Source organism: Tamandua tetradactyla, chromosome 5 (genome assembly GCF_023851605.1).
Source record: "Tamandua tetradactyla isolate mTamTet1 chromosome 5, mTamTet1.pri, whole genome shotgun sequence".
NCBI classification, from domain to species: domain Eukaryota; kingdom Metazoa; phylum Chordata; class Mammalia; order Pilosa; family Myrmecophagidae; genus Tamandua; species Tamandua tetradactyla.
This window is the reverse complement of record NC_135331.1, coordinates 35,950,392-35,976,658: the sequence shown is the minus strand read 5'-3', so window position 1 is coordinate 35,976,658 and position 26,267 is coordinate 35,950,392. Positions and strand designations below refer to the sequence as shown.

At 44.0% G+C, this 26,267-nt stretch overlaps 1 protein-coding gene across 6 annotated transcripts; it reads left to right on the top strand.

Annotated features, from left to right (window-relative positions):
- Positions 1-2: 2 nt before the first annotated feature.
- HPS4 (HPS4 biogenesis of lysosomal organelles complex 3 subunit 2) lies at positions 3-25,943 on the top strand. Of its 6 annotated transcripts, none has more exons than XM_077160708.1 (16): positions 4-113; positions 450-647; positions 1,527-2,049; positions 3,545-3,635; positions 5,732-5,857; positions 9,399-9,506; positions 9,951-10,067; positions 11,150-11,244; positions 11,684-11,893; positions 12,882-12,954; positions 15,221-15,257; positions 15,874-15,970; positions 16,587-17,514; positions 22,486-22,618; positions 23,094-23,202; positions 25,652-25,943. In XM_077160708.1, the coding sequence occupies exons 3-16, from the start codon at positions 2,009-2,011 to the stop codon at positions 25,821-25,823; spliced, it is 2,337 nt and encodes a 778-aa protein (XP_077016823.1). In that variant the 5' UTR covers positions 4-113; positions 450-647; positions 1,527-2,008; the 3' UTR covers positions 25,824-25,943. The 6 variants fall into 6 exon arrangements, with proteins under 6 accessions (XP_077016820.1, XP_077016823.1, XP_077016818.1 ...); XM_077160703.1 differs by having other exon boundaries at positions 5-113; positions 5,714-5,857; XM_077160706.1 differs by having other exon boundaries at positions 32-113; positions 550-647; positions 5,714-5,857.
- Positions 25,944-26,267: the final 324 nt, after the last annotated feature.

The following is a 26,267-nucleotide window of genomic DNA, read 5'->3' as shown; positions in this document are numbered from 1 at the left end:
TGCGCGGCGCACGCGGATCTTACGTCATCAGCGCGCGCCGTCTCGCTGGGAGCTTCGGGGTCGGAAGGCGTGAGCCGCGCCTGATCGCTGGGCGATCGCTGCAGTGGACTCAGGTACTAGGCGGGAGGTGTGGGCGCTCGGCCGCCACCCCCACCCTGGGTCCCGAGCCCCGGGCTGTCTGGCTGCTCCAGTGGGTGGGCGGTGCCCAGCGGCGCAGGGACCCCGAGGGACAGGGACCCTGTCCGGGAGCGCCTCTTCGCGGCCCTTGCGCGCCGTAACCTGTTCCCCTTGACCCCCACCTCTGGGCCTTTGCCCGCCACATCCTGCCCGCCCGCCGGAGCTGAGGCCAGACACTTTCCACAGCCTTAAGGCGATTGCCAGTTGCTTCCTAACTCTTGGGGACTGCAGTCGCTTCCTGCCCCTCACGATTATCAGCGTACCTTTTCTAGCTCCGCAGATCCCCTACGGCCACTGGCGACACCCGGTCCATCTCCAAGGCCTTTGCCAGACGGCTCTTGACTCTTCCGGGTCGTTACTGTCATTTCTCAGGCTGCCAGAGCCGTCTGGTCACATCCTGACACTCGCTCCCACTCCAGGATCAATCCGGGCCGCTTCTGGACCTTTCAGAGATAAGAGAATGGACTCCGGTGAGCGTAGGTCACGTCTTTGGGAGCAAGGGGTGTAAGGGGGCCTCCAGAAATGATAACCTTCACACGCACGCAAATATGCTCCATAGAATGCATATGATCTCCGTGGAGGCCCACTCCAAGATTTTGTATTTGAGGCTATGTCTTTGGGGACGTTCAGCTTGGGGAAGCTGATAGGAATACAACTTTGAAGTAACCAGAGGGTTGTTATGTGGGAAGATTGGATGTTTTGTGTTTTCCTGCAGGGCCTTATTCACACCAGTAAGTGGTGGTTACCAGAGCCAGATTTTAGCTTAATGGAAGGATAAACTAAATACAGCTATGAACCAGACTTTCCCCAGGAGGGGGTCAGCCGAGGATAGTCAAGGTGGTTTTTGGAGATGCGTGCAGAAGGCAAGGATTAAAATGAGTGATGCCAGGATGGAGTACCCCTTCTGACTCTGAAAATCCATGATGCTCTAAGTGTGGTAATTTGAAGGTCACTTGATAAACTTCTGTTTCTGTTTTTTCTGAAACTCGCCCAGCCCTGGAATCAGGAGTCTGCATGTTCAGTTTATGTTTGAGCTGTCAAGGTGACAGTTCCTTAATTAGGGTCCCACTATTACTACAGCAACCACATTATTTGTATAGCTGTCTTTAATGCCAGTTATTGACACTAGTTATTGAATTTTATCTTCTGTGAGCCCTGTGGTGTGCTTACCACAGCTATTTGAAGAACTAAGGGACTTATTCTGAAGTCCTCTGCTACCCTCTCTTTACTTTAAACACAATTTCCAATTTTATAGAAAGCTCTTTTGAAGTATGCCATTTGCTTAACCCTGCTGGGTCACATGTTCTCTCATGGGTTTCTGAAATAATCTATTCTTTGTGTTTATCTAGGGCCAAGGCACTGATGTCTCAACTGGAATCTTCAGAACTTTTAAAAGAAACTTCAGAATGGCTTTGAACCAGTCAAGCTAGAAATCCCCTCAGAACACTGCCTTCAGCATGCATTTCCCCTGTGGTACTTTCCTGGAGAGGAAACTTTTCTTGAAGAGTTCATCCTATAGACAGCCACACTGATGCTAATGCAGCCAGACTAGTGGATTTGATTTTTGCTGGTAGAATTCTCTTGCTTTATTGTATTCTCTTCCAGAGTTCTGAGAGGTGTCGGGACATTCATGGAACTGAAAGGCCTATAAGGAAGGGAAGTAACACTTTCATGATGAATGAAAACTAAACAAATGACATTTGTGACTGAAATCACTTAGACCTATCATTCACTGGATTGGGGAAACAGAGAAATCGTCACTGCTGGGGACAAAGAAGTGATACTGGAAATAAATAAATAAATCAAGAGAATGAGGGTGACTGGAAAGTAAATGGCCACCTCCATTGCAACAAAGACAAAGTCAGCCTCTTGGTGGGTGTCTATGCCTGTGTGGTTTTGCTCTCAACAGGTTGCTGGATGGAACCATTTGGTTGACTGAAAATTTCCAGCCAGATTATCTTGATCTTATAAAAAAACAAAACAAAACATTTTCAAGCATGTCAGCCCTTTTTCTCCAGAGCTAGCTTGTTTTAACTTGCAAGCCTTTTATAGTGGTTTTTTGTTTGTTTGCTTGATTTTTTAATGAGTCCAGCATTGTTGATAGATTGTAAAAAAGACAGGCATAGCCGTTATCATTCAGCCAGCTTTGATAATACTGTAGGCCTTACGTTCTTCACATATGAGAGTCAAGAAGTAGTTGCAGTTCAGAATTAGACCATGTAAGGAGGTTTGACTCGTCTGATTCTTAAAGGGTATCACACAATGTCTGCCTGGAACTCAGTTCCTTTCTCAGTTCCAATTTCAATTAATAGATTAATCCTTTCCCATACTTTGGTTCAGCAACATTAATTGAGATGAGTGAAAGGCGTGGTTTACATAGATTAGCAGGGTTTAGTTACTGTTTGAAAGGTGGAGCAGTTGAAAATGACACCCAGGCTTTCTTTTAGGTTCCTGGAAGAGCAGGGGTGCTTTCACTTAGAGAACATGGGAGGAGCCCTATGATGGGCAGGATGGGAGCTGGCTGTGGGGTTCCTGAGTTGAGTTTGGAGTGTTTTATGAGGCTTTGTTGGAATTCATTCTGGACTTCAGGCAGTTGTACCTTTGGTCCTAGAATTTAGGAAAAGAGGCCGTGATAGACACAGAGAGTTGGGGCTTATCATCAGCCAGGGAGGGTGAGCTAGGAGAGATCAGAGATGGAAGGGAGAGGGAGACAGATGACAGAGCGGTCACAGCTCCTCTTGTGCTGCATCCTGATAAATTTGCTTTTAGAGATTTAGGCCTGAAAAAATTTTGACAGGCAGAGAGGGCTTAAGTATTTCTTTGTGAAGGCTCAGAGGCCCCTCTGTGTTCCCTGTTATAGGCTCAATGTTGTGCATGGAATGCCACGTTTCCTCGCCAGCCTTTTATCATTGTAGTGCCAGGGCTCAGCACGCACAGCCTGCACTGTCAGGCAACTCATGGATTCATGAGTTGCTGGTAGAAGGGATATTCCAGAGGTCACCATGCTTGGTGGTTGTGAGGAGTACATTTCAGACTTCCCTAACATTTTATTTTCAGAGCCTTAAAAGACAGTTTACCAAATCATATGGTTATCTGGGTGAAGTTCAGGATGCGGGCAGTCATTGTGGGTGCTTTCTTTTTCCTCTAACTACTCTTATTTCTGACAGTTTGATGGCTGGATAGAGGCATATATTTAGTTTGACTCCACTGCACTTCTGGAATGGTTTTATTTATTTGTAGCTACTGGTTCTTCCTCTGGGGACACTGAATAATGAGCCCTGCCAGGGCTGGGAAGTAGGAATCTGTGTTTTAAAACACCATATCACTGGATGAAAGAAAACGTGGCCTCCTTCTGTTCTCTTGCCAGGTGGAATTACTTTTTCCTTTATGATGGTTCAAAGGTAAAGGGAGAAGGAGACCCAACAAGAGCTGGCATTTGTTATTTTTATCCTTCTCAGGTAAGCCTTCCATCATTTTATCTGTCATTCAGTGGGGACCCCACTGCTTCAAAGTGCTAACTTTTTTCAAAAGTACGGGGTTTAGATTGGGACAGTTTTATTTGGATAATCCAGGCATTTGAAATGTCTACTGTCTTATTATTATTAATGTGCTATTTTTAGTTGTGGTCTTAAAATTTCCACGTGGCTCAATACTTCCATCTTCCCTAGGTCTTGGTTACCATCATAATTTTTATCTGTCTCCCCCTGTCCCATAATTTTTGGTCAGCTCATTTTCGTAAAAACTATTTTTTATATATTCAGAAATAGAGAGGAAAATGTTTTGGATCATTATACACTCATCCCTAGCTTCAATAATTATCAGCATTTTGCCAATATATATAACTTATCCTATCCACCCTCCTTTTTATTATTTTTTTAAATTTATTTTGACTATTTAGAAGCAAATCCCTTACTACTGTATCCTCTCACCATTATATACTTCAAGTTGCATCTCTAATTAAGGACCTTTTTAAAAGCATTATCACACTTAACAAAAGCATCAGTAATTAGTAACAGTAATTCTTTAAGGTTATTTTATTCTTAGTCTATATTCAAATTTCAACCTGTTTTCTTAGATGTTACTTAACAGATTTTCCTTTCTCCCTTCCTGTATTGCCTAACCAGGACTCATACAAGGTCCACATATTCCATTTGGTCATTTTGTATTTTTTTGTTAACTTTTTATTTTTTTTTATTTATTTTTTATTTTTTTTATTTTTTTTTTATTTTTTTTATTTTTTTATTAACGGAAAGAAAAAAAAATAAGAAATTAACACAACATTTAGAAATCATACCATTCTACATATGCACTCAGTAATTCTTAACATCATCACATAGATGCATGATCATTGTTTCTTAGTACATTTGTATCGGTTTAGAGGAACTAGCAACACAACAGAAAAAGATATAAAATGTTAATATAAAGAAAAGAAATAAAAGTAGTAGTAATAGTAAAAAACAACAACAACAAACAAACCAACAAGCAAACAAAAACAAAAAAAACCCTATAGCTCAGATGCAGTTTTTGTTAACTTTTTTTATTGTATAGTAATACATATATACAAAGCAAAGAAATAGAAAGCAATGGTTTTCAAAGCACTCTTCAACAAGTAGTTATAAGACAGATCCCAGAGTTTGTCATGGGCTACTATATGATCCTCTCGTATTTTTTCTTCTAGCTAATTTTTTTTAATTAATTTTCTTTTCCCTTTTATCTTTTTGTGTTTTAAGTCTCTGTTATTTTACATCAGTGCTTACCCATCCACCCATCCTTTTATTTCCCATGCCGCTGAATTATTGAAGAAACCAGGTCATTTGTGTAGTAGAATGTTAGAAAGTCCCACATTCTGGATTTGGCTGACAGCTTCCTCATGGTGGTAACATTTAATGCGTTCGACCCACTGCATTTCCTTTGAATTAGTAGTACAATCTAAAGCCTTGGTTAGATTTAAGTTCAAGTTTTTTTAGGCGAGACTTCTTCATAGGTGGTGGGTACATTTTCTTTTGCATCATAGTGTTTGGTTGTCCCACGTGTAGTTAATGCTAAAATGGATTAGGAGATTCTTCATGTTCTCTCATGTGATTCTGCTGTGATTTGGATAGCTGGGATTAATCCAGGCAACTTTAGCTGCTCTGTGGAGGGGATTTGATTAGGGAGGAAAAGCTAATGCTTCCACCCAGTCATATGCCTATCATCTCAGGAACAAAAATACAGTAATGTGCAATAATCTTATGTATTAGTTGTGCATTTTCTGTAATAAGTTCATCATCTAGGGCAGAGTTTCACAAACTTTTTCTGTAAAGGGCCACATAGTAAATATTTTAGGCTTTGCAGACCACCTAAGGTCTTCATCGCATTTCTTTGTTTTTAACAACACTTTAAAAATGTAAAAATCATTCTTAGCTTTTGGGCCTTGTGAAAACAGTTAGTGAGCTGGATTTGATATGCAGACTATAGTTTACCAACTCCTGATGTAAGGAAAGAAATGAGTTACAGCATTTTAGCTTCATATCTGGAATTTGCACCTTTCTCACAGACCGTGCTTGACCAACAGGAGTTGCTTTGTGGACAGATTGCTGGAGTTGTCCACTGTATTTCTGAGATTTCTGGTTCTTCTCCTACTCTCATTCGTCTGCGGAAACTTAAGTTTGCCATAAAAGTTGATGGAGATTACCTTTGGGTAAGTTTATCTGGCAGAATACATTCTGATTGGGATGGCCTTCATTTTATCTTTGTGTTAAATGCTGTGATGATAAAATTTAGAAAGCAATGCTTCCTATGCTCTTGAGCCTGGAATCCACCTCCCTCCGCCCTCTCCCTCCTAAATGCTGTGTTTAGTAATCCTCCAGGCTTCCTGTGTAACTTTTTGCAGCTGCCCATAATAATCAAGTGCTCTCCAAAACATTTCTAGAAATCCTGGATTGTACATGGCTGGTTGTTTGTCTTTTCCTTTTGAAAGGCTTAGGCCAATCTACAGAAGTTCTATTTAGTCTGTGTTGCAAATTGAGTTTTTATCTCCATCTTTACTTCTCTATTCCTCTATATTTACTGGGTAAGTGACCCAGAAACTCTTAAGATATTGATGCATATATGTTAATTTTCAAGTAACCCATTAAAAATAAATAAATAAAAGCCATTCTCTGTTCTGCTAGTACAACCAGATAATCTAAGTGCCATTTTCCCATGCCCACACTATTTTAAGACAAGGGATGCTTAACTGTGGGGTAGTATATTCAACTTTTTGAGCATTTTTTTCCAACCTTTTATTTGAAAGTTTTCTAACATGCAGGACAGCTGAAAGAATTTTACAGTGAACGTACACACACCTCCTAGATTCTACAATTAACATTTTATTAAAGTTGCTGTCACATATTTAATCTGTTCAACCCTTTATCCTACTAATTATCCAGCTTATTTTTGTAATGCTTTTCAAAGTAGGTTGGCATTTCCCACCCTCTGCCCCCAAATACTTCCTCATGCATCTCCTTAGCTAGAATTAAGTTTTTATTTGGGGTCTTTTTTTTTGAGGTAAAATTTACAAAGAAATACACAAATCCCAAGTGTACCATTTGTTCCATTTAGACAAATGTTACATCTGTGCAACACAAATCCCCATCAAAATACAGAATATTTTCTTCACTCTAGAAAACCTCCTCATGTCTCTCTCTCCCCATTTAGTTCCCTTCCCTATCACAGGCCACCATTTTACCGAATTTTTTCTACCATAGGTTAGTTTTGCCTGTTCTAGAATGTCAGATGAATAGAATAATACATGTACTCTTTATAGGCTTCCTTCAAAATGTAACATTTTGAGATTCACCCATGTTGTTACAAGTATCTGTGGCTCATTCTTTTTCATTGTTGAAGAGTATTCCATTGTCTGAATACACCACGGTCCATTTATTCATTCTCTTTTTGATGAACATGTGGATTGTCCATCAAAAGTATGAATTTTGACAATTATGAATAAGATTACTTGGAACATTCCATGCGAGACTTTTTATGGGCATGTGGTTTTTCTTTCTCTAGGATAACTATCTAGGAGTGGAATTGCTGGGTCATAGGGTAAATGTATGTTGGTTTTTATAAGAAACTGCTCGACATTTTCCAGAATGGTTTAGCATCATACATAGCTATCAGTAACATATGAGAATTCTGGTTACAGTAAGCAGAAGCTGACCTTGCCAGTTTTATCTTTTGTGGTTATTGCTTTCTGTATCCTGTCTTAAGAAACCATTGCCTCCCTCCACGTCATGAGTATAATCGCCGATGTTTTTTTTTTCCTAAAAGTTTTAGCTTTTACAATTAACTCTATAGTCCATCTTGAATTAATATTCATATATGGTGTGAATTAGAGTTCAGAGTTCTTTTTTTCCCCCAAATGGATAACCAGTGATGCTAGAATACACCACTGATGATAAAACTTTCCTTTTCCTATTGGAGTCTTTTGGCTCCTTTATTGAAAGTCTGATGACCATTTAAGTGTGGGTCTGTTTCTGGGCCATCTCTTCTTTTCCACTGGTCTATTTGAAGAACCTTTGCAACCACCACACCATCTTCATTTCTGTAGTTTTATAATAGGTCTTAAAATCAGATAGCATAAGTCTTTCACTCTTGTTCTTTTCCAAGATTGTTTTGGATATTTTAGGTCCTTTGTAATTCCATTTTAGGATCAGCTTCTTAGTCTCTACAGAAAAGGTGGCAGGATTCTGATTGGAATTGCTTTGAATCTATAGATCAGTCAGGGGAGAATTGAACACTTATTATATGGCAGACTGCTGTAAACTCTTGGATTACATCAGTGAACCAGAGAGTCCTTGCTCGCATTTGGAGGGGTTTGCTTATTTTTTGTCAGTTTTTTTTTTTAATTATTAAACAAAAGGTACAATTTTATTGGGAAATCCTCTCTTCATGAGATGTATTGGACTATTTAAAATTATAGCATTCATAACTGAATATTATTTATTACTAGAATGATACAGGATTCAGCATAATTCCCATTGTAATATTTTTATATCATATATTCACATACGATGTAATCAACCAAAGTGTACAATTAGTGGTTCACAGTATCATCATAACTGTGTATTTATCATCACAATCGACTTTTTTTGTGAAAAATAACATATACAAAAAAGCAATAAATTTCAAAGCACATCACAACAGTTAGTTGTAGAACAGATTTCAGACTTTGGTATGGGTTACAATTCCACAATTTTAGGTTTTTACTTCTAGCTTCTCTAGGATACTGGAGACTAAAAGAAATTTCAATATAATGAGTCAGCAGTCATATTCATTTGATAAACCCTACCTTCTCTGTATAGCTCCACCATCAACTTTGATCTTTCTCCCACTCTTTAGGGGTATTTGGGCTATGGCCAGTCTAACTTTTTCATGTTGGAAGGGGCTGTCGATAATATGGGATAGGGGGTAGAACTAGCTGATGTTCTAGAGAGTCTGGCCTCTCTGCATTTCAGGACTTATCTGGTCCAGGGACCCATCTGGGGGTTGTAGTTTTCTGAAAAGTTACCCTAGTGGATGGTTGTCAGTTATTTTTTTGTTTCCTTTTGTTTTGTTTTGTTTTGTTTTCATTTCTGATGATTCCCTAAGGATTCCAAGAGGTAAAATTGCTAGGTCAAAGAATATGAACATTCTTCAGGCTTTTTAAACATATGGCCATTTATCTTCAAATATCAGCAAATATTTATAAGCACTAAACTTAGCTTTTTGGAGGTCTAGAACGATATGATTTAGTGAGTTCCTGCTCTTGAAGCCCTTCTTCTAGCTGGAAAGACAAGATAAACATGCACGAACCAGTTTGAGATCTGTCTGTTATTTGTAATGAAATTCAAATGAAATATCCAATGTCCCGATGATGATACTAACAATACAAGGAGTCAGAATAGAGGCCAGCATTGGTTAGTTATCAGAACAGGCATCAGAGTTACCAGAAAGACAGGTGCTCGAGTCTGCAGTGGGCTCTGAAGGATGAGGCAAGCCCTGGTAAAGGGGCAGAGAAGAGGAGGGTATTGCAGGTCCAGCATCATGAGCAGTGGCACAAAAGTCATCATTCACCATGAAGACCACTGTGCTTGGCATGGAGGGTGTATGCCTGGGGACAGCAGCAGATCAATCAGTAAGTCGCCGTGGTCTGGCTATTGAGAGCCCTGGATGCCTGACTCTGTGCTGGAGCTGCCTTTCTTCTGGGTTCCTCCTCACAGGTGCTGGGCTGTGCTGTGGAGCTCCCAGATGTCAGCTGCAAGCGGTTTCTAGATCAGCTCATTGGCTTCTTTAGTTTTTACAACGGACCTGTTTCTCTGGCTTACAAGGTATGAGTTTAGTATTGAGGCAGCTTGTGTTGGGCCTCTGGCAAAACCAATATTGGCAGAACGTAGCACTTCCTCTAGGGTTTTGTTATTTTTTCCCTATGCACCTTTTGTCCAGAGACAAGGTCAAGGGAACATTGCCCCTCTCAGATCCCTTTGCTCCCCACAGTGTGGGGGATATTCACTCCAGTGCTTAGCCTCATCTCCTCCTCCCTGGCTGGTTAGAAGGAGCAGGTCCTCTTTGTTACCCTCACTCAGAGGCCCTGTGGTCGGGTAGGTTATCAGGCAGCTGGGTGGGGACTCATGCCAATGTAGGAAGCTCAGAACAGGCCTCCCTTCCAGCCAGTTTCCTGTGTGAGAGGGGCTGTTTTGTGGTAGTTGGGATCCTTGCCAAAGAGTCATTCTCTTAAAACCGCAGATTCTGACCTCAGGCTGTCTCTGTTTTAGAACTGTTCCCAGGAAGAACTGAGCTCAGAGTGGGACACCTTCATCGAACAGATTCTGAAAAACACCAGTGATCTGCATAAGATATTCACTTCCCTTTGGAACTTGGACAGAACCAAAGTAACGCTGTGAAGCTCTTTGCAATTATTCTCAGCATCAGAAATGCCCAGCATTAATGTTTTAAAAGCAGAGTTTCCATATCTGGGAGAGAGTGATCAGGAAGCATTTTTGTCTCTTTGAGCTGGTCCATTTGCCATGTGGCATTCAGTGAGGTGTGGGCCGGGCATGTGGCCGCCTGTTGCTCAGTGGTCTTAATCTTGCTGAACCTTATGTCCCCTTGACAGAGGGCAAAAGGGAGATGTGGGCTGCATCTCCGTACCACCATCTGAGTCCTGAGCATCTCGGGAGTTGAAACCTGGGTGTGCCATCTGCTGCAAGCCTGTGTCTCACTGCTTTTAGCAGGGCTGTGGTACTCTGACCCCACCTTCATAGAGTATGATTCCACCAGAAATGGGGAAGGATTCGTCCCATGCATCTTTGGAGGGCTTTTTGAAGTCAGCCCTGAAGCTTTACAGACTGGCTGACTGGGACTAAGCAATATCTTGGGGTCATGAGAGAAAATAAACTTTAACTGGTTTACATGGCAGCAGCTCCAGAGCTTGGCTCTGTCAGCAGTGAGATCCAACAGCTAATGGTAGCTGCCAAACATGCACGTGGAAATGGGAACTGAAGCATGGTCTCTCCCTGAGTGAGAGGCCATGATTTCATTTCTCATTATGGAATAGATTTAGGGGACCTGATCAGATGAGGAGCCAGCTGTAACACAGTGGGGGATTGCACTCAGAGGGAAGATGGAGGACAGGGTGGGTGGGTTTCACATGTGCCAAGACCTGCATTTAGGAGATATGGTCTCCTCTTCTGCTGCTGCTTGGTCTCTATATTGATAGGGTCTCCTAGAAAAGCTACTTTACCTGCTAGGAATAGCCATAGGCCATATTCTGTTGCACCTTCCCACTCTAAGAGAGGCCTCCTTACTCCAAGAATTTGGCATGTTATATTTAGTGTCAGCAGTTCTGGGGCTAGAGAAGTAGGACATACGTGGGGCATGGTGCAGATTTTACTGTGTAATATATTCTCCTTTTCCAGCCCCTTTCCTGATTGTGAGCATGTTAATCTGTGGACCTGCTTCTCACTCTCTACAGGTAGAGCCCTTGTTGTTGCTGAAGGCGGCCCTCATTCTGCAGACCTGCCAGCGCTTGCCCCACATTCTAGCTGGCTGCATACTCTACAAGGGACTGTGAGTAACACCAGAGTCCTTTCCTCCACCCCTGTTCCCTGCTGCAGAACTGACCATCTGCCTTCCTCCTGATGTTGGGCAGGGAGCTCTATCTCTGACCACAGCCAAGTGGGCTGTTGTGACAGATGCCAGATAGTTTAGATTTGATTTGGGATTCATACTTGTCTTTCAGTAGAGCTGGAAAGTTAGAAATTGTCATATTCAGAAAAGAATATAAAAGGCAGTTGTAGAGAGAGCCATGTAATTCTCAGGATGGGGCCATAACTTTTTTAGTTTGCAGCCTGCAAAATGCTGATTCAAGGCTCCAGTGCTGCCAGCAGCCGGCACTGTAAGGCAAAGCAGAGTGGATGCCTCCCACTGCTTCCCTGCTGCTTCTTAGGGGCCTGGTGTGCTTGCCGTGGCTCAGCTCTGAAAAGCGGCGTCATGTGCTTTTACCCAGGTTCCTACCAGCATCCTGGCTGGGCCCCTCTCTTGGTTGGCCTCTGAGAACTCAATGTACCTCTTCACATATTGGAGGGCCTCTTTGTGAGCTCAAGTACCTAAGAGCCACTCCAAGCATCTTCCAAGGCTTCCCCTCTCGTGGAGGGTTTCCTCTCACAGCCTGGGGCGGCAGGGCATTGCTCTGTGCCCAGAGCTTTCCAGTGTCCAGGTGAATGTGTGATTGGAGCCATGCTCCAAATTCTTGCTGGGGCTCTGGAGCTTGACCTGCTGGGATTTGAATCCTGGTTTCTCTTCTTACCAGCTGTGGGATCTTGTGCATGTTGCTTAATCTCAGTTTTTACTTCTGGGAAATAAAGATGCTTGAGGAGAATGAAGTGAGAAGACACATGTAGATGGCTGAGCATAGTCCCTGGCACACATCCCTCAACACACTTTACCTCTTCCTTTCCCAGCTTTCATTACTACGGTTCTCAATCTTTTGGGTTTTCCAAGCTCGCCAGTGACAGAGATGTCAAAAGTAGTATTTTTTCCTTTCCTTATTTGGCATTCTTATATGATTTTAAATTACATGGCTAATGCATGAACGCGTTGTCTTTGCAAAAAAATAGCTGCTAGGAAAAAGCAAAATTTTAAAGTTCCCCTTTCTCACCCTCAGCCCATCCCAATTAACAGTTTGGTGAGCATCCTTCCATTGTTTCGCCTGCGTGTTTTCACAAACGTGTACACATGTGTGTATATTGATTTTGTTGCTTACATGAATAGATCATGTGGTTTCTCAACTTAGTGTGCACACTAGGAATTTCCTTACCCTTCTGCATTGGTTTACCTCATTCTTGTAATGGCTGCATATTTTTCTGTATTATGACTGTGTGATGATTTATTTACTCTCTTTTTGATGAACGTTTAGGTTGGTTAACCTCATTGTTTTACAACTTCACCACTTTCACTGAAATTCACTGAATATTCCTAAGTATGTACATCTTGGTGCAAGCTGGGTCTTGGTGCAGCCAAAAAAAAAAAACATTTTAAATTTTGATCAGAGCTGCCAAAGTGCTTTTCTGTGAGTGCTTTCCCAGTTGAAACTCCCACTAGTGTATCCCTGAGACCCTCCCCTACATGGGATGTTAGGAGTCTTTTAGAATCCTTTAGTGCATTTCTTTTCACCATTGTTCTTTTTCCTTTATCTAACCTCCTAGGATTGTCAGTACCCAGCTGCCACCATCCCTCACTGCCAAGATCCTGCTTCATCGAGCTGCACCTCAGGACAAGGTATTTTGAACCTAGCCTCCCAGCTGGAATGCTTCACCCAAAGCTTCTGATTCCGCACAGGGCTAAGCAAGCAAGACTGACCCGAAGTGATAAATGAACTTGGGGGTGATAGCTGCTGGTGGGCGTGGGGTAGTTGTTTCCTTTAATCTTGTCAGAACCCAGATATATCAGTGTGATTTTCCTCAAGAGTGAAGTCTCTGGCAGGGCTGAAAGGAGTTTTCTTCTGCATTGTAGGCTTTGATACTTGGCTTTTCTTCAAACCAAGTGGAACTGTGAGAATTTGACTTCCCACAAGGATGGCCTTTATCTCAAAGAGGTTGTAGACACAGATGTGTCCTTAGGAAGGCCTAAAAAGGCAGAAACTATTTTAAAATCTTTGGGCTATGTCTTTGTTCAATTGTTTTTATAGAGGAAAAAAAGTCATACTTTGGAGAAAATATGAAAATGTAGAAAAGTAGAGAATAAAATAGCCCAAGTTGGACTGCACTGAGATAGCCATTGCTAGCACCTAGCATGTTTATTCTAGTCCTGTTTCCAAGTATTTTATTTGTTTATGGAGCTACGGGTTTAAATATATCATAAAGCTATCTTTTACCACTTAGTAAATCAGCAAACATTTAAAACACTGGTGAGATTCTGTAAACAGGCTTCTCACCCACTGACTGTGGAGATGTCAGGATAATCTTTCTGGTAAACAATTTGATCATAAAATCAGGAAGGCTGTCCTTTCCTTTTTCCTAGTTCAGCTTCTAGGAATCTACCCTAAGGAAATCATCTAAATGCAAAAAAAATTTAGCCTCAAAACTTTATCATGACAGCATTAATGAAAGTGAAAAATCAGATGCAACTTCAGTGTCTAAGGTAGGACTCAGTAAATCATGGCCTGTGGACCAGCTGCCTACAAATAAAGTTTTAAGGGAACACAGCCATGACGTTACTTTACGTTGTGTGACACTGCCCTTTGCAGAAAAAGTTTGCCAACCCTTGGTCTAAGGTGGGGAAATGATGAATTCACCCACACCACCTTAAACTTTGTAATTAAAAATAACAAACAATAAAAAACAAATAAAATAATACAGATCCCCTCCAGAGACCTCCAGCACATCCTTATCCCCCCAGATACCCAGAGCTACCAGTTTTAACACTTTGCCACATTTGCTGTATCATTCTGTCCATCTGTCGGTGGACTAAATGCCTATTAGTCCATTTTCTGAACACTTTAGTATAGGCTGTATACATCATGCTTCTTGAATACTTAATTTTGCCAGATACATTTCCTAAGAACAAGAATATTCACTTATGTTACCACTTAAATGCAGTTATGAAGCTCAAGAAATTTAACACTGATAGGAAGCTTACAGTTTATATTTCAATTTTTTTATATGTCCTAATCGTATCCTTTTGAGCCTACTCTTCTCCTGTGTTAGACCCCATCCAATATCATGCATTGCCTTATCTCTTTAGTAGCTCTTTTTTTTATTTTTAATTTTATTGTGGGAACGTATGAACAACATAAACTTTCCCATATCAACTACTCCGAAGCATATCATTCAGTGGGATGAATCATAGTCACTATGTGGCAGCATACTCACCACTTCCCATTACTAATACTTTCCCATCTCCCCAAACAGAAACCCTGCACGCACTTTGCCTTAACTCCCTGTTCCCCCTACTCCCCACCCCTGCCTCGCCAACCTGTACTAATTTCTATCTCTAGCGACTTGCTTATTCTCTGATGCTTTCTTCGTAGTTACCATGGGGCTTAAATTTAATATCCTAAATCTATAACAATCTCATTGGCTTTGAAACCAGCTTAACTTCGGTATTATACACAAAATAAGGGTGACCTGAATAGACGACCATCAGGTCCTTTTATTTCGTGAGCTCTAAACCAGGGCTGTGGCAGATGTGGCTCTATTCTAGAATTTGAATTCTCCAAGGGTGTAAAAGATAACAGGGATCCTTGCTTTAATTCCCAGAGGGGAGAGACTGAGAAAAATCAGAATTTCAAGCATGATGTGAATCGGGGTGGAACTGCTGCCTTCCAGCTTGTGTGGGCCCAGGTTCTGGCCTGATCCCAGCATGGTGGTGAGCAAGCAGCTTGGGGTAGCTTCTGTTCCATCTGCTGTGCTCTTGGCATGCTGTTGTGAAAAGCTTTCTGGGCCTGGCTAAATTTTATGACCAGATGGCACAGTGAATTCCTGGTACTTGGGTCAAGAGAAGAGTGTGGTGCCCAGTGCCCACTTCTGTGTGTGTTTGTTTTCAGAGAATACTTCCAGGAGGGGAAGCCCTGCAGGAACATGGTAAGTAGTCAGGGGCACTGTCACGTCCTAAAAACGGCAGTCTTCTATCTACCCATCCTGATACAGACCAGGGAAAAGGCCAGGGTTGCCTGTGTGAATTTCGTCTGCACAATAAGATTAGGAGACTAGATAGGAGGACAGTTCAAGAACAAAATTGCCCATCATATCCTAATTTGATAGCTCGTTATTTTAAGCACACTTTTCGAATCCCTGTTCTCAGACCCATCTTAACTCTGGACTGCTCAAACAGGTTCCTGAGGATTCTGAGTAGAAGAAGGTAAGATAAATAGTGGGCTTCTGGAAGGACCATTGTGGGATATGGGAGAGACCCCAGGAAGGTTACTGTGTTTTATTTGAGGCATAAGGTGGGGCAAATCCCTTTTGTCAGTGAAAAGTGCTTTTTTTAAATTGCCACTCCACCTCCTCCTGCTACCAGCCTCCCTGCTCTAAGCCTACAAGAATATTGCCCACGTGGGAAACTGTAGCTCCAGTTTTATGGCTTTTGTTCTGGGCTGAGGAATACACTCACAGTGCTGCTCTCTCATCGCTCCAAGAACTCCCCCTCTGCCTTCTCTGGCCAAGGGCTGAGCCCCACCCTGTTGCTTTGCCATCCTAGGATCTGCACTGCCCCCAGATGTCCAGGTCACGCCTGTTTTCCTGACCAAAGAGGAAGCTGCCAGTCTCTCTGAGTTCCCAGGGGAGCAGATGACTAGGTAAGGGAGCTCACAGGTGGCTAACCTTATACCATATTTTAGGGACTCCCCTCACCCTCACGTGGTTTCTCCAAACAAGGCCCAGCTGGTACATCATATCCTTCCTTAATTCTTACCTTGCCCAATGCTCTGCCTCTTAAGAGAGCATCTGGAATATACTGATAAGAGGCAGCCCAGCATTGTGAAAGGAGTGTAGCTTTTAAATCCCAGTTCTGTCACTTAACAGCTGTGTCACCTTGAGCAAGTCCATTTCCCTGCCTGAGCCCCACTTTTCCGTCTATAAAGTGAACCCACTAATATCTACTTCACGGGTTCACTGTGAAAATTGGAAATAGCATCTGGACAGCACCCAGTGTAGACTCATTCTCATGGTAGATCCTCCAGATGTGGGTGCCTCTTAGTGGGCTGGGTTATATCCAGTGTGTGATCCTGGTCTTGAGTCATGCAGTTCTGAGGGCCAGACCTTGCCTGATTTTTATTCCTGTGGTTGGATCATAATGGCATTTTAGACTCTGTGGCCTCTGACACCGACTTGTTACTAATGCCCGTGATTTTTAAGGACGTTGTGCCTTGGCCTCAGTCAGGGCACCGTCCTTACTCCTGTCTTGTTCACCAGCTCTCCTGCATCTACAGCCAGAAGCCAGGAGGGCGCAGCACAGCCCCCCTCCAAGGGCTGGAGTACACCTGCACTGAAAGAAAATGCCACTGGCCATGTGGAGTGCAAGCCCTGCACATTGGTGACTGCCCTGGCACCCACGACCCCTGCCTTAGGTTGGCCACATAGCAGGGGGGAGAATGGCCTCTTTGACCTTGGTCTGGAGAGCTTACAGCCCATGAAACCACACAGCACTGCCAGGAGCAGAGACTCTGCTCTCAGCTGCTCCTTGGTGAAGGAAACTGTTTTTTCCCAAGAGGAGCTGGACTTGTCTGAAGTCCACATTCCAGAAACTCCGGAAATGGAAACATGCTCAGGTCTTCTTGCCTTCCCACATGAGTGTACCCTGGATGGTGGTGGCTCAGGCGATAAAGAGTCTGTCAGTGACTCTAGCCACTTGGAACTTGAGCTGCCTGAGGACCTGCCTGGGGACATAGCCATCAGCGGCCCCCTTTCTCCTTCCCTTCCTGAGATGCCTACCGAGAATGGAGCCCTGGAAGAGCCTGAAGACTGTCCTGGTGACAGGATCCCATCCCTCAGCCCCAGAGAAGACCCTGTCTCCAGAAGGAGTAACCTGCCATTGTCACCAACTCACTTAAACTCGAGGCAGAGAGGAAAGAAACTTCCCATGGAGGACCACAGCATAGAGCAGTGTGTTGAAGGAATCCAGGCTTGTTGCTTAGCCCCTTCCCTGCCATGCAGTTCAGGCTGGGCAAACTCTCAGGGCTGTGGGCCTTCTGCAGATGGCAGTGACCCAAGGGTGGTACCAGCAGGGTCTTCCATGGGACTGGTGAGGATGAGCCTCTACACTCACAGTGTTAAAGGGCTGGTGCTGTCCCTGCTGGCCAAGGAGCCACTGCTGCAAGATGGCTCAGCCATCAAGGAAGTGGTGAGTGTTTTCCAGGCTCCCAATCCTGTAGTCATCTCTTTTCTAGAACCCTAGACATGCAGAGAAGATGCTTCTGCCATGGCATTATTGTGATACAGAGAGGGAAGGGGATAACGACACAGCCTTTAGCCGCATGGCCTTGGATAACATTTCTCAGTGAAACAGGAATAATGATAGCACCTGCCTCCATAGGTTTTTGTGGGGAGTGAGTTGTGTTCTTCAGCAAAGGGCACAGTGCAGTGCCTGGTGCAAACACACTGAACAGGTATTGGTTCCACCTTCTGTTTTCTTGCTTCCTCTAGTCTCTCAGGGCCTGGGCTTTGGAGGGAAGAAAGACCTGAGCTGCAGCTCTGGTTCCTTTGTTGTCCAGCTGTGGGATCTTGCTTACAAGCTTTTCCCTCTGTGAGTCCCCAGTTCCTCAGTGTTTTGGGGGTGATGCTCAGCTTTGCCCTTGCAGATGCAAGATGGAAATGCATGGGAAGACTTCCCACTGGCCCCAAGGCTTGCCCTTGTGCTGTGCTGCTGATGGCCTCATTTCCTAGCCTGGGAAGCTCTAGGTCCTGTTCCTCTGGAACTATACTCTGCAGGGTGCCACAGCCTGGCTTGGGGGTTCTCTGGAAGTGCATATTCCCCTCCATAGTCCCAAAATTGTACCATGGTTATCTGAGCCTCCTTACAAGGCCAGGGAAATCTAAAGTCCCATCTGGCCCCATAGAACTCTCCTTAAACCCTTCCTCACTTAAGAGTGGTAAACTGACCTTCTCTGGGGCCTAGGCCCACGCTGGAGATTCAGTTGCTATAGTAACAGCCTTGCTTTAGTTGGCAGGAAAAGTGGTAGCAGTAAGAATAGCAGGTTGAAATTGCTTCAGGGCAAATGGTGTCCTGGGGCTTGCCTTGTTTCTGTTCTTAAATCTATATTATTCTGAGCCTGTCTTATTAGCATGCAGGGCTTGTGACCCACTACAAATGAACAAGTCACCTTGGAGCAGAAAGAGGAGAGAAAGCTGCTGAGCAGCTCCCTTTGCATAGTCCCTAGGCAAGAATCCCTAGTGCTTCTCTCTAGAGCTCTTGTTTACCTGTCCCCTTTCCCCAGACCCCAGATCACCCAGTTGTGGTCTGTTTCCAGTATCCTTGCTTGCCACAGCTATTTGTGATTTTAGGCACCTCCTTCTCTGTAATATGCCGAGAGTTAGGGTTGCAGTTTTATATATCTCACTTTCCCCACAATGCCTTCCTTTCCATGGTCTATTCTGCACACTGCTGAGCCTTGGAAATGTTATTTTGCAGGCCTAGTGAGTGGATGCAATAAAGTGCATAGAATATCTCTCTTACCCCACTTCCAGATTTACCTAAAGGAAAAGAAAAAATAGCACAAGCTGCTTTTTGAGGAGGAAGTCAGTTAAGATATATTCTGTATCCATTATAAGCTAAATACTTTAATACTATTATTTTAGCCAAAGCAAGCTGCATAGCTCTGGGAGATAAACGTTGTTTTTCCCACAGTATCAATAAAAAACTGTGCTTTGTAGCGATAAAAACAAGTAATGGAAGTGGTGGGTCCACAATTCTTGCTTGTTTCTCACCTGACATGCCAGCATCTCTGTTCCCCCCTGGTCTGCCCCTGCAATGATGCGGGGAAGGTAAAGAAGGGGGTTGGATCCTGCTTTGTGGCTCTCCCCATATGAATGTATCATTTGCTTTGTCAAGGCCCATCTGTGTTCTTCAATGACAATAGCCTTCATGGGCTTTTGTGTACCATGGGGTGTGGTGCTGGGTAGGCCTCAGAAAATAGAATGCAGTTTTATGGAAGAAGAAAAGCTTATCTTTTCTAAAAAGAGTAGGGTATAGCCAACTTTGGTCAGCCTGCTGGTTTAAGAGTGGGTTTGGTCATCACACCCGAGGACTATAGTGTTATAGTTGGGAGAGATCTTTTAATGAAGTGCTCTCAAAGTACTTGACCTGATTTTCCTCCAGGCCCTGTGCTAAGAGGGTACACTGCAGTTCCCATGTGGCAGTAAGCACGTCCCCTTTAAAAGGGCACCTTGATCATGTTACACGCCATCCAGGCATCTGTGCATCACTTGCCACCTTGTCTTCCTGGATCAGCTCCCACTTCTGTTTGCGGGGAGGTGAGAGGGGTTGGCGTCTGGGTTGGTTCAGAACCTCAGAGTAGCCTCCCACCAGGGGGCAGCATAGAGCCGCTGACGGATTCCACTTAGAATCTCAGGTAATCACACTGACCTTCAGAGGCCGCGATCAGGTCAGTTTACTCATTGCCACAATAGGACATTGAGCTATCTGTGTACAGCAGATGAAGCCTGAAGTCAGTGTGAGAGTCAGTCTGTAAAATAGTTAAGACAAAAGTGTTCCCACCCCCACCATGGAACTGGTACTTCTGGTGACCATGGCCTGTACTGTCCTTGCACTTTGGGGCGTATGTTGACACTTGCATCCTTGGGCTTGGTATGGATGAGAAATTGGAATTTTCAGGAACTGGCCTAGTTCTCTGTTCCCTAGGTCTGCTCTGAGGAGCACGATGTGAAGTAGTATATATCAGAGTTTGGCAGTTTTTTTCTTTAAAGGACCAGATAGCAAATACTTGGAGCTTTGCACAGCAACTCAACTCTGTAGTAGGAAAGCAGCCTAGCAATCCGTAACCAAATGGCTGTGTTCCAGCAACACTTTCTTTATGCACATGGAAATCACAATTTCACATAATTTTCACATCGCAAAATACTATTCTTCTTTTGACTTTTTTCCCCAGCCATTCAAGACTATAAAACCATTATGCACTTGCAGGCTGCACAAAAAAGCAGGTGACTGGCTGGGTTTGGTGCATGGGCCATAGTATGCTAACCCCTAGTGTGTATGAAAGCACTCGGAAAAACATTGCCCAAGTCATCTGACATAATATCTTGTGCTAACTATGAGTTTAGGGTTAAATACTCTTATCCTGTGTACAAGTTAGGCAGATCACTCCATAAGCAGAGCTCAGTGCCCACCGGGAAAACTCAGGGGTTGCACGGCTCACTCTGTTCCCATGGCTCCTCTCCCTGGCACTTATGTGGGATGGGAGAAGTGGCTCCTCCCAGGTCCCTGTGGGCTAGAAACTGCCAGCAAAGCTGGGATTCACCATGAAGTGAATGGTGAATGGTTGTGTGCATGTGTGCACACACATCTCAAATGCCTGCACACACGTGTACACCCACACAGGCACACCACATACTTGCATACACACACATCCCTCCATCTGCACACACCAGATTCATACAGAGGGCTTATTAGCCTCTGTTAAACTCAGCATCGGTTAGGTTTATACCAGCATCTGAACATGCAATATCATATTTGTCTTTCCTGAGCATATATCCTTTTACTTAGCTCTGCACACTCAGTTTAAACCAAACAGCTGTATGTTGAACATCTTGGTGTTGGGTATGTTCTTTTATTCACTCACTTAAAGGGTATTCACTGAACATCTGTGGGGAGCCAGGCACTCTGCTAGGTGCTGGGGGAGACAGAGGTGAGTGCATAAAATCAAGCCTTATATGTCAAATGTATTGACTTTAAATATCATTTCTAAGACATTTAGATGGAAAAACTAAACCCAGTATACTAACGAAAACAATACAGCTTCATAACATTCTGCTTCAGAAATATTGCTTACATATCTATACTCTTTACATGCACTTAACCTTCTTAACAGCTGATGAAAAATAGTTAATCCTCAGACAAACATATATACCCATGGTAGAGACACTACTTCTTTAGTGATCATAATTTTCATTTTATATGAAAATGCCTGCCTCAGATAGCACTTTCGAGTTTCTAGAGGACTTTTGTCTATTATTTCATTGAATCCACTCAACAGCCCTGTGTAGTCATTCCATTTTGCATATGAAAAAAACAGAAGGCACAGAAAAATCAGCACCTGGCCCTGGTCATCTGGCTGGGAGGAGACTGAGCCAGCACGTCCTGTGTTCGGAAGCTGTCTGATGTGAGGGAATAGTGGCCTTGTTGTGGCTGAAGCAGCCCCAGAAAGGCCAAGACCCCATGGGGACTTTGGGCGTCACCAGCTGAAGAGTGACAGGAAGCCCATGTTTTCCCACTCAGTGTATCAGGATGCGACTGGTGTTCTTGGTCAGGCCCTAGTGGGGAGCTCAGAGAACACTGCACACCATCAAGGAGTGAGGGTACAGGATATCTAGGAGTGGGGAACAAAGGTCATGCTGCATCGTTCAGTTCACATACTCCATCATCAGCCATTACTTATGGTTTGATCCCATGTTTATCTTATTACAAAAAAGGATTATACCAAAGAGATAAAGCCCAGTATTCTCACCTGAACCTGCATGTTTTTCATCTCCTGGGAGGTTTTTAAAAATATAGGTACCTAGGCCTCAGCCTCCTGACAGCCGTCCTCAACCAGGTTCCTTCTCTGAACCACAGAACACAGAAAACCAGTTGACTGAAGCCTCTCAGTTCTTCCAAGGACGACACATAGCTAGAACCATTCTGGATGCCTGGGAGAGGAGCTAGCTCATGTCATATGGCGGAGGCCTTCTCCACCCTAGCCCTGCTGAAGGAGACTGGCAGGTGGGCCCAGGCTGTCTGTGGGGTGGAAATGTGCAGCCTGGGTGGGCAGCCGTGGTTAAAAGGAAGTATACAAGGTATTAAGAGTGGCTGCTGCTGGATGGTGAGGCTGTGGGTAATTTTTCTTTGCTTTTTTCCTCTTTAAATATTTTTTTCTGCTCCTTTCTATTTTCTGATTCTTCTACAATATAATCCTTTATTTAAAAAAGTAGAATCTAAGGTCAGAAGTTCCTACTTTTCTAAAAACAATCAGAAACGCTCGTCAGTATGCTTTTTTGCATTAGGTCAAGTAGACACTAAAACTGGTGAATTAGAAAGTCCTTGGAGGGTTGGCTGAGGCACATTCAGCAAGTACATGACCCTGTCCTGGCCCCTCTACAGTACCACAGTAGCCTGGCGTCTCTGAATGGCCTGGAGGTCCACCTGAAGGAAACGTTCCCCAGAGATGAGACCCCCTCCTCGAGCAGCACGTACAACTTCACACATTACGACAGAGTCCAAAACATGCTGATGGGTAAGGAGCAGGCCCTGGGTGGGAGGTGGGGGGGGTGCGTGGGCCTGAGTGGGGGCTTCCGGGAGGCAAGCAGGGAGTGGTCTGACTGAAGCTCCCAGTGGCTGCTTCCTCCCGTGGAGCTCAAGCTCCCATGGAGTCTAGAACGCACTTGGAAGACACTGCTTGGCTGTCTCTTTTTGGTGGTTTCCCCAGCATTCTGAGAGTACCTTCCATGTGCTCAACTACCTGTGATAAGGGCTGCCTCAGAAGTTTGAGATTCTTGTGCAGGAAGCACACATTGCACATAACTGAGAACAGGGCCTGTTCTTAGTGCTTAGTGGCAGCAGCGGGGGCCCAGTACCCCAGGCCTTCCTCTCCTGCTCGGCATCCACTGCCATGAGCTTGTGCCACACTCCATCCCAATTTACAGTCGAGAGTTAGAGAGGAGGGGTGGGGAGAACCTGCTAGTCACAGCTTCTCTGTCCTCTTCCGGAAGCAAACGTGCCACAGGTGGCTACCCCCAAGGACCACCGCTTCCTCCAGGCCGTCAGCCTGATGCACTCAGACTTCGCAGAGCTGCCTGCACTGTATGAAATGACCGTCAGGTGAGCCATCCCCTGTGTCACCTTCACAGACTTGAACGCCACAGCCCAGGTCCCAGTCGGTACTGCTTCTTAGCTAAATGAAGAGCATTCTAGTTACTCTCCTTAGGGCCTTCTTTTATCTGCTTCTGTTGCTGCTGTTGTCTGCTCTCATTCATCCAGGTGAAATGTTTATTCTGGGTCCCTTAGGGACCTGGTTTAGACTCTGGGGTTACAGCAGAGAGAACAGCCTCTAGGGCCTGTCTGCTGGGAGCCTGCATTCCTGACTGAGGAGGGACGCTGTTTGGTTCCTTGCCATAAATGATGTTTAAATGACATTGCTGCCTTTCTATTTAAAAAGTGATTCATGCCCATTATAAAAACATTTGGCTTTCTCCAAAATATATAAAGTAAAACATTTTTCACACCCCCCTCCACTCCATCCCCCATCATACATTTTGCTGTTGGTTCTGGTTTTTATTTTTTTTCAAGTAGAACATAGTTATTAGTATTTTTAATTACTTCCGTATTCTTTCTTTTTTTTAAGAAAAAGAATCATAGTGTTTTCCACTTTATTGCATAGTTCAACAGTGCCAAGTGTGTAAATACAGATCTGTTTGTTACTTTTGTAACTTACAGTATCTAACCAACTAAATTCTACCTTTTTTCTCTACCTGCTCCTCTTATGAGACTGGATGGCAAGTTATAGAATCTGAAAGGGCATGCCTGCTATGTTCTGTGTCTCAGGAATTTTTTTGTATTTATCTTTCCATTTTGTTTTTGGTACAATCTGATCTCTGCAGTTTTTATCCCCATTTTACAGACAAGGAAATTGAGGTACAAAGAGGATAAGCACCTTGTCCCAGGCATATTCTTATGAAACAACAGAGCCAGGATTTGCACCCAGCTCTAACTCCAAGATATAAGCTCTTTCCACACGCATTTCCTGTCTGGGGAGACCGTGTGCCAGAGCAGGACAGCATGAGCTCTGGACTCTCACAGATCCCAGACTGTGTGCACTGGGGCCTTGGCTTTTGTTTTTACAATGGTTTTAATGCCCTGTCTCTTGCCACACTCGATTGCTGGGGTCGCCAGCACCATCTCCATTCAATCTTTAATATATCTTTCCATAATAAATGCATCTTCTCTAGCTTTAATTCACAGCTGCCCAGGCTGGCAACGTAGATGTGATTCGTATCCATGGACACTGGTTTGGTAACTAGTTTGGGGTGTGTGTCTGTTTTGTGGGAGGTAGAAACAAGGAAAATTCAACATCTAAACCATCAGCCATCTTGTTGCCTTAAATATTTCACCTTCCATGGAACTGAGAGGGTTTCTTCCTCTAATAAAAATTCTTTAGTATTACGATTTATAGCTCAAGGCATTTATAGATTATTTCAACAATAGTAATAAAAACAACAGCTCCCCTTTATTAATCATGTTGTTAATAAGTGTCTAAGGCAAATTGTATATGTTTTACTCATTTATTCTCTTTAAAAAACTCATATATAAATACTGTTATTTCCATTTTACAGATGAGAAAGCTGAGACTCAGAAAAGTTAAGTAATTTTGCCAAGGGCACACAGCTAGGAAGTGCTCAGGCTGGGATTAGCCTCCTTCCCATGGCTGTAGGAAGTGCTTGTCCTGCTGGCCCTGGAAATTGGCAGGAAACATTCAGGTTAGGCAGGTTCGAGGAGAAGCTGGAGGAGGGTGAGACTCTCCTCCCTCCTTACGTGGAAGGAGAGATCTGGGTGAAGGGAGCCTTAGCAGTCCCTGACTCTACCCTGTAATATTAGATTTAAGGAAACCTGATGCATAGAGGGGCAGTGCCTTGCCTGAGGTCCCACACTAGCTAGAGACAGGCAGGACCCAGGACCCAGAACCCAAGTTGTCACCTGGCCCCAGAGTTGGTTCTTCCCAGTGCATCCTGCTCTGCCTGATACCTCAACCTTTTCTATGTGTTCTGGGTTGGTCTATCGCACATCCCATCTCACACCCTCTCTGTGGTTAGATAAAGGATTAGATACCTTCCTCAGACACTGTCAGTGCATTGTCCTAGAAGCAGTATAGCCTTACTGCACCTCTGAGTTTTAGGGTCTGTGTCTGTCCAGTACTGTGTAAGGCTCTTGTGAGGAATAAACCAGAGAATGTATGAAAACTATCTTGCATAGCTGCTGTTACACCCACAGAACATGGACTCATCAAATCATCTTGTTCAATAACTAAAACTCCAGGCTCTGTGGCTCCAGCCACCCTAGGCAGTCCAGCAAACAGTGCGTTCAAAGGAAGGAAAGACTTACTGGCACCAAATCCTGAAATTCAAGTGGATAAATAGACTCCTGCACTATGCCAGCTGTATCGCACAGCTGTTGATGTATTGGAGCTTCTAGACCAGAGGCCTGACTAAGGTCTCCGTGTACTCTGGGATTTGCAGAAGCATCAGAACAGTTGTCCTTTTTCTTTCTCCAACAGAAATGCCTCCACAGCTGTGTATGCCTGTTGCAACCCTGTCCAGGAAACCTATTTCCAACAGCTGACATCCCCTGCACGGAGCTCTGGCTTTCCCAGCCCCCAGGACAGCGCCTTCAGCCTCTCAGGCAAAGCGAAGCAGAAGCTGCTGAAGCACGGGGTGAACTTACTGTGAACTGCACCTGCATTCGGGAGCTTATCACCCTAGGAGGTTACGATAGCATAGAATACCAGCAGAGGAAGCTCTGCCTTTTTAAGCAGAAAAGGTCCCTCTATTTTTTCTTCCTTGGAATATTCCCTTTTTTAGGAACGTAATGATATTTGAAATTTGGTCACTCCTTTTGCAAACTGGAGTGGAGATGGGGAGGGTAGTTCTTCCTATCAGCAGACCTAGAGCGTTTGATGAGAGCCTTATTTTATGGGTGGTGTTGGATGGGAGGGAGGGAGCTTTGGCTTTTTACACCAAAGAGGAACAGTCAGTGTGCCCTGCTCAGCTCATTTACCACTGCTATCACATCCTAGCCTTAACTCAATACACAACTCTGCAGATTATCCCTAGCCTAGTATGTTTGTCCACCCTGTCACCAGGGCGAGCAATGGGAAGTGTGACTGCACAGTC

Bases quoted from the DNA above. Each gene is read 5' to 3' on its own strand.
- HPS4 (XM_077160705.1), top strand. From the start codon at position 2,009: ATGGCCACCTCCATTGCAACAAAGACAAAGTCAGCCTCTTG. The intron at 3,636-5,713 runs GTAAGCCTTCCA...CCTTTCTCACAG, and splicing joins GTTATTTTTATCCTTCTCAG to ACCGTGCTTGACCAACAGGA. The intron at 12,955-15,220 runs GTATTTTGAACC...GTTTGTTTTCAG, and splicing joins GAGCTGCACCTCAGGACAAG to AGAATACTTCCAGGAGGGGA.